Source organism: Lepisosteus platostomus, chromosome 11, assembly GCF_059453375.1.
Source record: "Lepisosteus platostomus isolate fLepPlt1 chromosome 11, fLepPlt1.hap1, whole genome shotgun sequence".
NCBI classification, from domain to species: Eukaryota; Metazoa; Chordata; class Actinopteri; order Semionotiformes; family Lepisosteidae; genus Lepisosteus; species Lepisosteus platostomus.
The window spans coordinates 32,721,640-32,738,953 of NC_142621.1; the positions used below are offsets into that span (position 1 = coordinate 32,721,640).

General features: G+C 46.0%; 1 protein-coding gene across 6 annotated transcripts in view; it reads left to right on the top strand.

Moving 5' to 3' along the window:
• Positions 1-17,249, top strand: part of dnm3a (dynamin 3a) — a 52,679-nt gene extending 35,430 nt beyond the window's left edge. For 3 of the 6 annotated variants that reach the window (XM_088599247.1, XM_088599249.1, XM_088599251.1), the window contains 6 exons: positions 4,610-4,719; positions 8,718-8,829; positions 10,203-10,367; positions 10,653-10,891; positions 11,483-11,653; positions 13,847-16,081. In XM_088599247.1, coding sequence (XP_088455373.1) covers positions 4,610-4,719; positions 8,718-8,829; positions 10,203-10,367; positions 10,653-10,891; positions 11,483-11,653; positions 13,847-13,925 — 876 coding nt within the window. In that variant the 3' untranslated portion in view covers positions 13,926-16,081. Of the gene's footprint in view, positions 1-4,609; positions 4,720-8,717; positions 8,830-10,202; positions 10,368-10,652; positions 10,892-11,482; positions 11,654-12,674; positions 16,082-16,723 lie in introns of those variants that run through there. The other 3 variants (XM_088599248.1, XM_088599252.1, XM_088599250.1) reach the window with 2 other exon arrangements.
• The last annotated feature ends 65 nt before the right edge of the window (positions 17,250-17,314 follow it).

The window sequence follows — 17,314 nt, forward strand, 5'->3', positions numbered from 1 at the left end:
GTGCTGGTCACCAGGTTACAGGACGTAAGCACGAGAACTACAACATTGACCGAAGCCACTGAAGAGTCCTTCTATCATAGCAATGCACTATACTAGTCTAGCATGAGACAGTCAGCCTATGTTACAGCCAATGCCATTCCTGGTTTTAAAAGCCAGCAGGTTTTATCGGTCTTTCTATGTCACTACCATCTCGAGACTCGGTTAAGAGCAACTGCAATCTGTACATTGAGCTTGTATTAAGGTAATTGTAAGATTGTTTGAAAACAAAACTTTAAAACCCTGTAACCACTGAGGGTCATAGTTGGCTACCACTCACTTAACTGCACAAATTCTTTCTAAATCGAGAAATGTCACATCATTTGTTCCGAGACTGCCAGTGCCAACCCCTCCGGGACTTTTTTGTTGTTTTCTGTGTCTTGGACTTGAAATTAGCTCACCTCTATCTCCAGTAGGTGGTGCACCATTAATTCCCATAACTTTAAGGTGAAGAAAGAGTCTCTCGTGCCAAACCTTGTCACAGTAGTTCTGAAATATCCAGATACAGGCCGTCATGATCCCTGCAAGTGTCCGCACTCTCTGTGCAAACCTTCAAAAAGTGTAAAACTCCGCCTTAATAAGGGAGTAATGGAGAGCAAGGCAGTAGTGTGGAATGGTGGGCAGGGCTCTGGAAGTACAACTAGAGGGTTATGGGTCAAATCCCAGGTGAGCCTTTGCCTTTGTTACCTTGACCAAAGTCCTTGACCTCAGATTGCCCCAGTGACACGCCCAGCTGCAGAAGTGGGTAAAAAATGTCGTCACTTTGGATAGAAGCATCAGCCAAGTGAATAGGATGAATGTTGATTGAAAACAGAAAGTTGATTTCCCCCAGTAATTGTATTATTGTACAAATATGATTTGAGTTTCTCCCTAATGACGGATTATTTTAGATAATTACGATGACTGGCCTGTTAGTACCTAGTTCATACAGTACATTCCCCTTCTTGTGTGGCTAGAATTATATTGTACATTTTCAGATAAACTTGAAGTTGTCCAGTTTTAAATGACTGACGAAACAATTTTTGGTAATGGTGGATAAATTACCTCAATTATCTCTCATAAGGAACCCTAGGGAATATATAGAATTGGCAGATTTTTTTTATTTTGAGTCAATTTATGCCAGAAGACAACTCACTTATTTACTTATTTTTTTAAATAAGTAGCCGCTGAATTTTATGTTTCTTTTTCGATTCATGCAATGAAATGGGTGGAAGACTTGAGTCTTTCTACCGTCAAACAACGCACTTTTTATTCCAGTGAGCAATGCCTCCTTGAAGCATGTGCTTTCACACACGTTGATCGTGATATATTGCAACCTTGGTCGCGGCCATGCTGGGGTCAGCTGTGTGGCAGAGCGGATTAGTGACGGCCGCTCTCCTGGCCCCTGCGGGACAGGCAGGCCGGCGTGTGCTGGGAGGTGGAACGAGACCGTCGTGAACGGGCGGGACCGGGCAGCCTAGAAACACAGCAGCACTAACCACCACACAAGCAACTTTCAGCATATAAAATGACACCATAATTAGCACTATTCTAATAATAATAATAATAATAATAATAATAATAATAATAATAATAATAATAATAATAATTGCTTACACTTATATAGTGCTTTTCTGGACACTCCACTCAAAGCACTTTACAGGTAATGGGGACTCCCCTCCACCACCATGTGCAGCCCCACCTGGATGATGTGACAGCAGCCATAGTGCACCAGAACGCTCACCACACACCAGCTATCAGTGGGGAGGAGAGCAGAGTAATGTAGCCAATTCATAGAGGGGGATTATTAGGAGGCCAATGGGGAAATTTGGCCAGGACACCGGGGTTACACCCCTACTCTTTTCGAGAAACGCCCTGGGATTTTTAATGGCCAGAGAGTCAGGACCTCGGTTTTACGTCTCATCCGAAGGACGGCGCCTGTTTACAGTAATGTAATGGAACAACATTATCAATAAGATCATTTTGCCGAAGCAGTTGTTAAAATATCATACGTGTGTATTTAGCCTGCTTTGGGTACATCCACATGCACATAATTCATAGCCACTTCTTATCTTATACATTTTGTGGGGGTTTGAGGCAGGCTGGACTTGATAGACACAGGGTTCAAGGCAGGACTGCACCCGAAGGTGCCAGGCTATCACAGGACACAGACACACGGACAGCTGAGAGATGCCAGTTCATCAAGCTAGCATGCCTGTGGAAGGCTGAAGGAAACCAGAGGACCTGCAATATGGGGGCAGCCCAGCCCCACAATCCAGCCCGGCACCCCTACAAGCTGTGAGCCAGCAGCACCACCCACCATGGGTACAACAAAGCTACAAACGCAAAAATGTAAAGATGAGTTAAAACGCAGACAACACAAAGTAAGAATGCAGCACCGTATCTTTTAAATCATACATTCTAAATGCAGAAGGACAAAACAGATGTTGAATCTTTCTGACTCACACTTATTATTGGCTGTGGAATTTTCTCCTCCCCTTCAGGATCGCTCAAAATGGGCCAGTGAGTTAATGATGCACTGCAGAACATGTTCTGATGGGCCTCTTTCTTAAAAGCGCTCCCACTGCAACAATAGCAGCTTGTCCCCATGGTGATGAAACCCCGTTAATCAGAAACGTACAGCAGGCTTAGAGGTTTCCTGTATTACCAGGTGGTTGTTGACGAGGCTCCTGAACTAAGACACTTTTGTTAACACCCTGGCTATCTTTCACTGTGAGAAAGACGTATCCGTTTGTTTGCAAGAAATGGCAAGATATTCTGTACTTTCATTAGCTCTGTTCACTTTCAGTCTCCTTCACCACTTGTGTTTTGAAAAATGCAGGACAAGCAACAACACCCAGCTACTCCCCAGTTCTTGTCTTCCCATATCTCTTGTGACAGTACAGGTGTGTGTTGTGAATGATGGGACTGGGAGCAAATTAAACTGCAACACCAGTGCAGGAGTTGGATGATTGACAGTGTTTGAATATGAAAGCATAGTACTGGTGTCAGAACAGCATGCTTTTCACATCTTACTTCAGTGCTTATTTATATGTCATATTTAGCAATAGGAATATGCATAGTATCTTCATTAGCAAAGACATTGATGAAGTAGATACCAAGCATATTTGAAATGTCATTTTTAGATGCCATTTAAATTGTTTTAATTCAACTTGATCTCTGGTCTTTCTTTTCCTCTTGCAACTGAAGAGTGAAGGTTGGTTGGTGCTGGTCTTTATGATAGTATTCTACAACCTAGTACAGTGGTGTCAGTATATCATATAGCACTACACTCTAGCCTTTAATGGGTATATAAATATTGCATCACTGTAGCATTATCTACAAAACAACACTGATGCAAAACTCTTGCCCATAGATTTTGTTGTTACAGTATATCAACAGTCTTATGTGCCATGGAGAGTCTGTTGTGTAGAAGCATACTCTTATGTGACAGTGTTCTATAATGTATCAGTGGCATTTTGTGGGACAGTGTTAGTTTGGTATACATCATTGCTTTGCTGTTCAAAAGTGTCAGTTTAGATCTGGTCGCTGCAAGATGGCTGTCCGAGGAACCATTACACATTCCAGTCTGAGTGAACCAGTCGGCCACACTGTGCTGGAGAGAGCCGTCTCGCTTTTTTTCCTCTCGGGCTTCCTTTCTCCTTGTTTCTTTCACTGTATCCCCCTCTCCATTACTCTCCTGTCTCTCCCTTTCCAGCCGTTTGATTGCTGCGGTACGGCTCTCTACTCCTCTCTCTGTCCCCTTATCGCCTCCTCTCCCTCCCTCTGCACCTTCCTGTCTCTCTGGCTGGCTTACGGATTCGCGCAGTTTGTCTTTCTATCCCTCCTACACTGTGACAGAACACAGCTGCCAGAGACACCTGGGTTTTCCCACATTCTGAGAGCTTTAGCATTACATCACACTGGGCAATCTGAACAAAGCAGGAAACCACTTCGACTTGGAGAAAAACATAACATATTATTAAGTACACTGCTGAAGAAACAAAATAGTCTGAAGGGATGTTTAAGCAGAAGAATGTCTTCATTGCCATCTTGTCTCCCTCATTTTTATGTTAACAGTAATTAATCCAGAATTCCTATAAGAGGCCCCCTGGCCCTGCTGTTCTGTAATATCCCTGCATGTATGTTGTACTTTTCATCTCCAAGGATCCTAAAGAGCTTGGCATGCAGCAGCCACAGTGCACAACAAGTGAGAAACAGCTTCACCCATCGTATTATGGAGGAGCTTGAGGGAAATCTAGATGGTTCAAGCCAGGATTGGAAATTGAAATGCTCTCAGAAAGAGCGCCAAGGAATCTTTAATTGCAAAGTAATCAGGACCTTCAGGAAGAGGGAGAGGTTATCCAACTCATTGTCCTTGAATTTCTGTTCACAGTTCAGTTATTGAGCTGCCTCTTCAAGCCTCTTCAAGGAGAATGTGGTTCTGAGGTTTTGTTCTGCAGGTCTCCGCATTAGAACCAGGTTTATTTTTCATTCATTTATCGTTTGCCATCTGCACAAGGCTGGGCGGCTATTGTGTGCTCCCGTTGTGAGTCTCAGTGGCTCCTGATGTTCCCCCCTGTTGTGTTCCCAGGAGAAGGAGAAGAAGTACATGCTGCCGCTGGACAATCTGAAAGTGCGCGATGTGGAGAAGGGCTTCATGTCAAGTAAACACATCTTCGCCCTCTTCAACACAGAGCAGAGGTGAGTCACAGACGACTCATACCCAATAGGTGTTACATGTGAAATGGCTGGCGAGAATGGAACCATTCGTTTCGTAGAGACGTGTTCTCAGGTGGGAGAGTCAGGCGAAAATGTTTTTTTCCTGGTCACAATTAAAAATGAGCAGAAGCCTCACATTGTCTCCTGTAACAGGAATAGAAGGACGCTGTTACTGTGCCCTTGACTGTCTCCTGGGTTGCCAAAGCCTTTCGTCCTCTTTATTGAAGATGAATTCAACAGCATGTAGGACAGGAGAGGAAATATGAGTGCGCTAATAGGGCCTCATTAACAGCGCTGTAGGATGTACAATAGCCCACCATGTGTATTCCAGCCTTTGAAGAACTATAACTGAAGGTGGATTTAGCAAAGACGATGCAGGTGTATGTCAAATTATGTCAACATTTTAAATTAAAATGTGATAGAAGCATAATAAAAAGGCAGATTGAGTTAGTCAGAAAGCTAACTGTAAAAAATAATTTCATCTGTAAATACACAGTGTGCAGAATGTTTCATTCCTTAAAAAATTATTGCTAATACATTCTGTAAATGTTATCTAGTTTTAGTAATGCACTAGTATGTACATATGACTGCATACACTATGTGCAGAGTAATGTTTATACAGTATATATTTGTGGCTGTGCAACATTAAGCTACTACAAAAATACAGTGCAAAGAAAAAAAGTGATCACATTAAGAAATGTCTGTGTGAAACTAAGGAACCAATAATCTAAAACTGTTTGTGGAATAAATGGGTTAATCCAAGAAAAGGGCATTCTGAAGAATTAGCAGTCCAAAGTTGCCCAGACTCACTTACTTATAAACATACAAAACAAACTGAAAATATGTATCAAAAAGAACAAACAGCGAACAGCACTTAGGAAACCTAAATATCGATGCCAGACACTTTTGTAAATTGTCTCTGTTTATTTCAGGATGTACAGTATTTACCAAAGTTACCTAAACAATATCTGCGTGATGTGTCCAAATCTAAAAATATATCTAAAACACGGAGCAAGAGCTGAAGGAGAGTCCACAGGCTTTAAGACCCAGGAAGAACAGTGGGCTTGATGAGATGCTGAAACACACCAGCCCTAAGCTGCAAGAGACCCTGCTCAAACTCTCCACTTTCCTGAGCCTTACCCAGCACCAAGTAGCCTCAGGACTGCCCAGCTAAAACACCTACAATTACAATCAGATTACAGCACAACACAAAGACGAGTACACCACCTATTGGGACACCAACACAACACAAACCGCAATGTTTTGGGGACAGCACTGTATGGGGGAGGAGATTCAGTGTGTGGAGGTGGCTGCCCAGGGTGTTGCCTCATGCCACAGCCAGTAGGATTGAACATCTCTAATGGGGAGGGAAGGGAAAATGGGGCAGTTGAATTGAATTGAACTTATTGCCCATAAGGAAGTTTGTCTTGCACATCAAGAGCTCGTGTCAAGAGCTTATGAGCTCAGTTGTGTCATCTATTCACTCTGGGAGTGTTCATTTTTTTGTTTTTAATGATGTTATTTGTATTTAGGGTGCTTGTAAGCAGATATTGATTTGACTGTGTTCTTGATCTTGTGTGAGTGTTTTACTGGCTGTGCTTTGGCAATACCTTTAGTGATATTACCAATAAAGCACTTTTGCATTTGAAGTTATAGGCATACACACACACAAATCTCGCTTTTCCATAAAAGCCTGGCTGAGTGAGAGGAGCCCAGCCCAGTTCAGCGATGCATACAGCACTGTGTCCTTCAATAGTACTGTGTCGGCAGATGCCAAGCAGCAGCGGAGGGTTTCGGGGAAGTCTTGGTGATTGCAGGCCTGGCTCTATGGAACATGTGGAGTTTGTTTATAATTTGTACTGTCCAGGACGGCTGAGGGAGGGGACCAAAAAATACCTATTGCAGAATAATTAAGCCCCTAATTAAATCCAGACCCACAGACTCAGAAATAAGGTTTCGCTTGTTAGGAAAGAATTTCTTTGCTAGCCACAAAGAGTGAGAGGGAGAGCATGGCACTGCAGCCAGGATTCTGTCACTCTGAGGCACACAGTGTCCTGCAGCGCCCCCTAGCCTCTATCTGTTGTACTGTTCCGAGTCCGCGGGCCAGGGGGGTCTACTGTGCAGTGTCCCAGGCTGACAGTAATCAAACCCCAGGAAACTCTTAAATTAAAACCAGCTAGGGATTTGCACTGCAGCTATTCCACAGGAATTCCTGGCTTTCACAAAAACGGGCGATGAAATAACAAATTCTGATGAGAAAGAGAGAGGGAACGAAAGGTTTTGTAAATTGGTGGCGGGAGAGGCAGGAGGCAGGGCCATTTGCAGTGAGAGAGGGTAGAGCATGTGGGGTCTGTTCCTCTCACCAGGGCTCTGTGGTCATTTGTTTACTGCTGCCCTTAGACTCTCTCAGCTCAATGGCAGTCACTGTCCTGCGGGATATTCACAGGAGCGCTGCAAAGCCAAACACAACTACACCCTGCCAGAAACTGTTCCTGCAGCCATTCTGGGTTGCACTTGGCTCACGTTTCTCAACTTCATGGCTTGGAGCATGAAGTAAAATCCACTGCTTGGTGTGTTTACCTTGGGCCTTATTGTTCATCCTACACTTTTAAAGAATCATGATTCAGCCTCAAACATAGAGCTATTTACTCTGACTGGGCAGGGAGATCAAGAACTGGAAGCAGGAGGCACTTCTTTACATGGACAGCTGCCAAGTCATATTATAGTTGTTGCTCCACTGGCATCCTTAAGAAAATATGGGATAGGTCAACTACAAGCTACTGGTTGCTTCCAGCTTCTTAATTTTTAGCATTGCTGTGCACCTAACTAAGTTGCAATAGGTTCTATATTTAAATTGGTAGAATCCTGTGCTGGAGCAATCTAATGAAAACCACGCTGGTTCCCTAGTGTTCCAGAAGTATGGTGTACAGTGCCTTAGGCCTCTTTCAGTACGATGTATTGCAGGGCTTTATTAAAACTCCTAGATTTGTATCATAAGAGAATGTGTCTCATTTTCAGCAGTATTTTGATTCCTAACTTTACATCAGCTAGTTTCCTTGGGGAACTGGTGATTTCTTTTGGTTGTCAAGTAGTCACATTTGAAGCAGGCTGTTAATTAATTGATCAGAGTGCAGTCCAATTTAGCATTTAAGAAGCTAAAACGAACTGGATTCTTGATGTTGGGGAAATTGGAGGGCCAGCTCTCCTAGAGCCTGCTAGGAGAATTTCATAAGCTGAATGTTAACACAACACTGACTGCTGGAGAGAAGGCACATATGACAGCTAAAAAAAAAAAAGCGCATTGGACTCTCCTCTCTTCACTGGAGTTGGGAGTATTGAGTTTCCAATCAGAGCCAGTCATCCTGAGGAACATTTTCCACAATGGCAGGCTGAGCCCCAGATGGACTGTTTGATCTCCCAGAGCCTGTCTTCCAAAAAACAACAGGATAATTACAGAGAATATTTAACAGATGGCTTGCATTCCTGCTCTCTGCATTGCTGTGGGTTGCAGTCCTCTGCCTCCCCGTCATCCTATCGTGTATACAGTTCCAGAACAGACTGGGAAAGAGAGAGGGGAGTGTGCACTAGTAGCTGAGCTGAGAGACTGGGAGGGAGGCATTGCTGTCTGGTGCCAGAGCTGAGGAATTAAGCAGCTGTCTGACTTGTTGCTTTTTCTTTTGTGCTGGTATATTTTATGCGCGGGCCTGGTTTTGCATGGCAGTGTTCTATGAGCATGGAGTTATTTTTTACATGTGCGATTGTGTGTCTATTGTACGTCTGAGTAGGCATGACAGTTTCTGAGTTGTAGAGTTGAGTTGATTGTCAGTGAGAGGTGAAGCTAGTTCCTTCTGATCTGTAAGGGACGTTTGCAAACTCGGGGATGAGAAGTGAAATGTAAATGCAAGATTGTTATTGACGTGTGCATGTGAGCGGGTGTGTTTCTCCCAGAGTAACCCGAGCTTCTCCTGTCCCATTGGCAGGAATGTGTACAAGGACTACCGGTACCTGGAGCTGGCCTGCGACTCCCAGGAGGAGGTGGACAGCTGGAAGGCCTCCCTGCTGCGAGCAGGAGTGTACCCCGAGAAATCCTTTGTGAGTGCCTGCCCCCTTCCTGATGGAAAAAGCCCTTCCCTTTCCCTCTCTCACACCCTGCTGGCCAGGGCTGGAGCTCTCTTACTCCCACGGTCTCAGACAGTGAGATTGAAGTTTCAGGAGCAACAGGACTGGAGAATGGATCACCTCTGCTCTTGTGCTTACCTCCTGCTGTACTGGAGCGTTACTCTTAGTGTTACAGTTGTCTTGGCTGCTCTTGCCCCTTCTAGGTGAAAGCATTGCACAGCAGACAGAGTCCCATCGCCTGACACGTCATTTGGTGAAATCTCCGGTAGTGCACAAATAGCTCTGTGAATTTCCCTCTCACTCTCCAGGGCAGCATTTCCCAGTCCTGGTACTGGGTGACTGCTGGTTTTTGTTCTAAGTGAGCTCATAGTAACAGTTTTCTGTTTTGAGAAATATGTTTTAATTTTGCTTTCATCTTTTTCAATTTTCAGTGAAATTGGTATCAGCACTGTAACAGATCATCTCATTCAGGTCTATCTGTTTGATAAATTGTCTTTTCTATCTGTATCCGATCGTAAATGTATCAACCATTAAGAGCTTAAAGTTTTAAGATCTGGAAATAAGGGGGCAAGCTGTTAATAAGTATAGGAAAGAACACAACAAAGTTCACTTTGAAAGACAGTGTACTTTTTAAAGAAGAGAGTGCAGAAAATGATCAACAGAAGTCTAAGCAATCAAGTAGATCAATTAAAGGCATCAGATGGCACCAGTGATCACCAGCTCAATTACAATAGGAAACAGCAGACACAGGGGCCTCCCAAGTCCTGATCCCTGATCCCGAGGGTCAGCTCCACTCAGGAAAACTTCTCCGCTCTGAGTCCTCCCTTCCCATCCCTGCTCCCAGCTCTGCGCTCCTTTTCCCATCCCTGCTCCCAGCTCTGCGCTCCTTTTCCCATCCCTGCTCCCAGCTCTGCGCTCCTTTTCCCATCCCTGCTCCCAGCTCTGCGCTCCTTTTCCCATCCCTGCTCCCGGCTCTGCTCTCCTTTTCCCATCCCTGCTCCCAGCTCTGCGCTCCTTTTCCCATCAATGCTCCCAGCTCTGCGCTCCTTTTCCCATCCCTGCTCCCGGCTCTGCTCTCCTTTTCCCATCCCTGCTCCCGGCTCTGCTCTCCTTTTCCCATCCCTGTTCCCGGCTCTGCTCTCCTTTCATCCCTGCTCCCAGCTCTGTACCTTCAGTACAGTAATGTTTTAGGATGCTTAATAAAAAAATGTTTTGGGATAATCTTGAAATCTTTTAAATGATTTTTCTTGGATCCTGGGTTCAGTTGGACTGGACTGTTGGTCAGATAGACCTTTTTTTCTGAAGAGTGGGCTGCTTCTGACGGTCTTCTGTGTCCTCTGTCACAGGTGGACAGTGAAGACTCGGGCCCCTCCGATAATTTCTCCATGGACCCCCAGCTGGAGCGGCAGGTGGAGACAATCCGGAACCTGGTGGACTCCTACATGGCCATCGTCAACAAGTGCATCCGCGACCTCATGCCCAAGACCATCATGCACCTCATGATCAACAATGTAAGGAGCTATCTGAATTGGGCGGAGCTTGGTTCTTCACCACCATGTCTGTCATCTCAGCAGTCCTGATCAAGCTCAGGGCCACCCTGTGACACAGGCATGACACTACCCTGCTCTCTCTTTGGCACCTCTTTCCGTCTTGCTCTCTATCATCCTTTTCTTCCTCCTCCGAGTCCCTGGGTCAAACGCTTTTCTGGTAGCTGCGGGCGCGTGCTCTCCCTCTCTCCCTCTCATTCTCTGTGTTGTCTCCCCAGTCTCTCTCAGCCTTTCCCCATCTCCTCCCAGGTGAAGGAGTTCATCAACGCCGAGCTGCTGGCCCAGCTGTACTCGACCGGGGACCAGAGCGCGCTCATGGATGAGTCGCAGGAGCAGGCGCAGCGGCGGGATGAGGTCCTGCGCACTCATCACGCCCTGAAGGAGGCGCTGGCCATCATCGGCGACATTTCCACCACCACCATTACCACCCCCCTGCCCCCGCCGGTCGACAGCTCCTGGCTGCAAGCGGGGCAGGGGGGCTCCCGCAGGTACCACCCGCAGGGGGACGAGGGGGGGAGTTGAGAGGAGGAAGATGGGTGGGCTGTTAGAATGAGGGGAGGAGTGCGGGGGCAATTAGAGATGAGGACAGGAGTGTCGGGGGCAATTAGGGGGAAAAAGAGGGGTGTAGGTGCATTAAGAGAAGAGGGATATGGAGGGCAGTTAGTGGATTTCAGGGAAACTATAATTCAGTGTCCAGCAACCTACTCTATAACTATTACATCTGATTTGCGTTCTAGGAACAAGTAAAGGTTTATTCCATGCCGAAAAGAGAAGAAAAGAAACGCAAAATGTTTCGGCTGTGAAGCCTTCTTCATAGGGTTCTACCAAAGGCTCACTCAAGAAGGCTCCACAGCCGAAACGCGTTTCCTTTCTTCTCTTTTCAGCCTGGAATAAACCTTTACTTGTTCCTTTGCTGTCTACGCATGCCGACGCAGCTCCCTACTTGAACTAATTTGCTTTCTGCCTGTTGAGCTTTCTTGGGCACTATCCTCTGTCCAAGCAGTTATTTCCATGGGGATTGTGGGATGGGCCCCCAGGCGCTGGGGCAGGAGACTTTCATCTCTCTCTGTGTCTCGTAGGTCACCCCCTCCAAGCCCCACGGCCCCTCGGCGAATGCAGCTGGGCTCCAGGGCCCCCGCTCCCCCTGTGCCCTCGCGCCCTGGCCCACTTCCCCCCTTCAACAACAGTGCCGACGCCCTGCCCCCCCAGGTGCCCAGTCGGCCCAACCGTGCCCCACCCAGCATTCCCAGGTGAGCATTCAGCCAGACATCCTGCTGTTCTTTCTGTCAGTGTCAGGCAGGTGGGAAATGAAAGAACTCTTGCTGTCACACCACTGGTTTAATGCAAAGTTGTACGTTTCCCTGTGCAGAAAAATAAGGTAACCTACAGTTGATGGTAAAAATGATGTCCAAAATACTTTTGTCACATTACAAAATTTGCTTGTGTGTATTAGTACCGCAGGCTTGTGTGCCATGAATACACACCCACTACAGCGTATTAATGCACTCTGTAGTGATGCACACACGCACTCCCAGTGTATTAACATTCCTGTGGTAAGAGCCTCAGTGACAGCAGTGGTTATTGGAGATGGGTGGTGTGAGTTTACCCATGTGTTTCTCATACTATACTCCCTCAGTCTAGACAACTCTCTCTCTCTCCCTCTCTCTTTTCTCTCTCTATCACATTATTCTCCATCCTTTCCCCCTCTCTGTCTCTCTGGTCCCACACCTACAACTCACACCGTGGATGGAAAATGACTTGATATTGTTTAAAGCGCATTTTAGTGGAGTATCAGTTCATTTGTACTGGTGTGTTAAGTTTCTGGCAGGTTTATCAGAAAGTTGATTTCATTCACAAGAAAACAAATCCTGAGTCTGTGAAGATCCCGCTTTCGTCAGTGAAAAAACACCCACTGCTCAGCCCGGTTGTATTCAGGCTGTGGTTAAACTCAATGAGCTACAGTAACTGTATTTTTTCCCACTCTGATACTCTTGATTTCTCTCTAACAGTTTCTCTGCTCTCTGCTTTCCTCCTTCTCTAACTCCCCGTGTCTCTTTCAACCCTTTTTCTGTTTTCTGTTTCCTTGCCCTTTTGACATCTGTCTCTTACCTCACGTCACCTCCTTCTCTCCACCACCACGACTTCTCTGCTCCTTCTCTCCCCCCCCCCCACACTTCTCTTCCTCCTTCATCACTCTTTCTGTCATCACTGCTACTTTTGTCCTTCCTCTCTCCTCCCCCTGTTTCCGTCTGTCTCTCTTTCTCTCTGCAGCCGGCGGCCTCCTCCCTCTCCTACCAGACCCACGATTATTCGTCCTGGAGACCCTTCCCTCCTGGACTGAGAGGCTGCGAGCCTTCCCAGGGTCCCCCACCCCCCAAGCCCGACCAGGCTTGCCATAAAGTCCTGCATGCTCCCCACCCAGTGTGCTCAGTATAGCTCCTCCGTGTCCCAGTATAGTAGCCATGTGCTGTGCCTGCTGTCATGGTGTTTCATTGTGTCTCAGTGCTGTCCTGCCTGCGGTCTGGTAGGCTGGGTAGGCATACCTCCTAGTTCTAGTTCTTTCTTCCCAGACCATAGCTGTTGGGTAAATTGTACCAGCACACTGATTTGCAGGGTCACAGTGAGTCTTAATGGCACAGAGTATCAGTATCCTGGCGCTGCCCTCCCAAGACTGTGTGCCAGAGAGACACAGTGCCAACGCAGTACGCACTCCCAGCCGCTGGCTCTGGCTGAAGATGCACTCACGAGCTCGAGAAAGTAGCCTGAAGAAAATAGATCGCAAACGATGGTCTCGGGCTCTTTCCAGGTTTTTGGTTTTGCAGATTTGGTGATTTAGTGCACACATTTACTGTACTGGTTTGCGTCTGTGTTGCATTGAGGTCTAGTTTGTCATACGCACCTCTGTCCATTAACGTACAGTGTGTGCACATGTCCGTCAGCGTGCTTATGTCTCTCACCTGCCTGGATGGCAGGGCTAGAGTAAGCTCCCCTTTATAGCTTTTGCTGATAGTTTGCTGGGTCTTTGTCTGGCTAAAAGCTACACATAAGAATACAAGCGCATAAGGCATTTTGGACTTTGTGACTTTTTACATGAAGCTAAAGGCTGAGGTGACACAGTATGTTCATATACTGATTCTGGTTATTGTATATTTACCACCTTATCTGTCTTTCTGCCTTTTCTGTTTGTTTATGAGTTCCAGAGTATAATGAATTCTATAACCGAGTATTGTGCTAATTGATTACTGTTAGTCTGATTACTGTATCAGTTTCTGGTGATCTGTGTGTATCCCTGTCTCTTGTCTCTGTATGTGTGGCAGTCTGTCATTCTTCAAGTGCCGTTTGCTTGTTTTTTGATGCAGTACAATAAATGTACATCCATCGCTGTCTGCCTGATATCCTAACTGCCTGTCGGTGTGTGTCTGTCTTTGTTGGTTGACTGTCAGGTGTTCCACACACAGCCAGCCTGTCTCTCCATCCGAGTGTGAGTTAACATCACAGACAGCGCAGTGTCGAGTGTGCTGAGAAGCCTGTCAGCTGGATCTTGTGATGAGGACTATGGCGTGGGGCACACAGTGTTTGGGGGAGAGCAGAGCAGTGATAGATACACTGTGCCAGTACTACATGTACAAAAGTCCGTCCCGGATTTGGGATTGTACATCACACTCCGCCTCCAACCTCCTGGACTGCTGCAGGACATAGATGATCTTAGTATTGCATGCCTGGGAAAAAGATTGTTGTAAATGAAATATTAATAATATTGACATATTGTACTCTCCAAAGCCAAGGACTTGATGTTGTAATTTTCTATTAGCGATAAAGGGATGTATGCGCGCGTGTGCCTGTGTGTCTGCATTTGGTGTTGTTGTTGTTGTTGTTGTTTCTGTTGTTCAGGTCAGTTTGAGTCATTAACACCACAACTTGACTGGAGGAATTCAGTTCTCCGTTCTGTCTGATAAAAGGGTCAGGGGGTGTCCTGGCGGGGACGGTATGGAGGGAATGTGTGAGTTAGATCTGGTCCTGACAGCTGCTCCTGAGTTTGCTTTCGCCAAGCTGAAAAGCAGATGTTTCCCACGTCAGAGCTGCCTCAGAAAGTTAACGGCTGTGGGGCCACTCACTAGTCCAGTCTGCCAGTTAAGATTTGCAGTGCCATAGTTACAACGCACTATTGTGTGTACTGCTGGGTTCTGATAAGTCATCTCTATGCCTGGTATACAGTATATACAGTAGTACCCTCCGTAGGTATTGGGACAGTGGTGTCAAAATTGCAGTTTTTGCTGTTTGCTCAAACAATTTGGATTTGAGATGAAAAGATTAATATGCGGCAAAAGTACAGAATGTCTCATTTAATTTTCTTTTTTTTTTCTTTGCATATGTGCTTTAGCGTTTTAGATGAAATACAAATGAAGGGCAAGCTGTGGTGAGTTCACCCACAGCCAGTTCTCACCCTTTAGATCGTATCAATTAGTGTTGGTGACTGTTCCAGCCCTGCCTTGCTAAGCAGACAGATGGAACACCAGGACAATCTGCCAGAGCTACAGTACAAGGTGTCACTGGAACTCTAGACAGTATAAATGATCTTTTAATACCATTAATTTTTGGACAGGTTCCAATCCCCAATGCTCAAATAAGACATGACTGTTATTGTGTGTTTTTTACATTAAATGTCTGCACTACAGTATACACACAGCAGCTTTGATACGTGTCTGTGTACCTGGCACTTATACATTGTACACCTGGTGAACAAGTACTTATCAGAACCGCCCAGATTAGTCTATTCCAAAGAGACAATCCTAGGCAAGTGTTGGTTGATTATCAGACACCTGTGTGGTTAATATAAGCCCTGGTTGTTATTGCAGATTCTCTGTTCCTTAGGTACTCGGGTTCCAGAGAGTAAAAGGACTTTGGGTCAGACATGTAACGGGGCTTCTCTGTGGCTCAAGATTTCTGTGGGCTGCTGTGAGCGAACAGTGATATGTTCATTCGTACAGGACCGCCTTCACTGCCTGCTGTCTCCTAGCAGTGCAAAGTCCACAAGTCCAGGAAAGGAAAACAGACAGAGCTCGAACCCGTACTGCATGGTGCAGGTGACATTGTGGAGCTCTGGTGTGAGCTAGCCTTGCTGAGATGTAGTGGGGGGGCTTTGAGAGTACTCCTGTATATTAAAGCTCCAGATTCCTCTCCCTGTGTTTAGGATTTGTAATCGTATGACTGCTTCAAGCCTCTCTGTCTCCCTTGCAGTCAGTCTGTTTTGGAGTCGAAATGTTTGCTTGTCTTTTTTCTCTGAACACCCAGTCCAGTTAGTCTGCCCTGCTGTGTCTCTGTCTGCCTGCTGGGAATAGTGCCTGTGCCTCCAGCTGTGCCCCACCTCCCCCAGCCTGCTCCCATCCTCAAACTCAAAGTCATTCCATTGTGTGCAGGCCGGGGGACCCCCTGTCCCTGCCTCCATCTTCCGATCTGGCCCCCACCCCTGTCTTCTTTACTCTGGCGCTGTGTCAGTCTTCGTCTTTGCTGTAAGACTGTCACCATGATGCTGTCCTCTGAGCCGACTGTATTAGGCTGTATATAAATATTTTGGGGACGATCCCTGACTGTAGACAGTGTCTAATGTAATCCTCGGCCTCTCTATATCTCTCCAGTTAAACTCTTGCTGTTCAATAAAACCTCTGGCGTTTCCAGTCTCTGGTCTGCTGTCTTTCTTTGCTGGTGTCTCCCTGCTCTCCGCTAATTCTGAAAACAGCTCAAAGTGCACTGCAGTTGGACATCAGCCATCCTGTTTTGTTCAGTGCCACAGAGATGATTTTTACTTTCTGGCCGAACGCCCTTGTAAAAGAGTCTTCTCTCTCAATAGATTCCCTTCTAGATAAATGAGCAGTATACTGTACACTGGTATCTATAGGAACCAGTCCCTTTTGCCAAGTCTGTTCTTTATTATTTAAAGATTTTTTTTAAACAAGCAGTGTAATGCAGTGTTCTGAATAAAAGGCTTCAATCTGGTTTCAGGTGTTCACACATGGACAGGTGAGTGTCTGAGGTTCTTGACAATGCTGTTAAGTAACCAGGTAGGTGTGAAACGAGAACTTGATGCCCTGGTAGCCGTGTGCTCCGATTCTTACCTCGTAGTGTGATGTAAGCTCGGCGTCCATCTCGCCTGCAAACTCTGTTTCCTTCACAGTGCCCTTATCCAGTGTGTTTCACCTGAACATGTTCCAACTCACTGCACAACAACAGTCTTGCAGATATATTATCAGTTTTACTTCTGCCGGTAACCATTGATCGGTCTGCATTATTAATGGATTCCCCCTGTCTGTGTTCTTGTCCAGGAGACTTCCGCCAGCTGTCCCCTTGAGGCCACCGCACTGAGCTCCACCCCTCCACCCAAACCTCTTGTCACAGGTCCCACCCTTTGTCCTGCCTTGGACAGTGATCTCTTAACATGACGACTGTCACATCAACAGGACTCTAGTCCCTGCCTTGAATCAGAGTCACCCACCTACAGTACCATCGCTGCCCCCAGACATCTTTTATCATGAGTGTCAGTAGAAGAGTTCCCCACTTCCCTCGCTTTTCTCCACGTTGTAAGATACTTGTATTTATTGCACGTTTGCAATCCAGGCTCAAGTGCACCAGATTTCAAACTGGACTCTGCTTGACTTGATTGCTCCCTGTCCTGTCTGTAGTATCTACTTACATATTACCTGTTATTTAGCTGGCTGCCAACCTGAACTCCACATTTTTTCTGTGCTATAAAGCGTGTGCGTCTGTCTGTATGCATCAGTGTGGCCCCCTGTAAATAAATACTATTACAAATAATGGTTCCCCAGGCCGAAATAAACAGTTTCTATTTCGTATCTGTTTTTTTATTTGTTTTAGCCTGCCCTCTTCAGAGTGCACTGCTGCTTGCTTCTACAGCG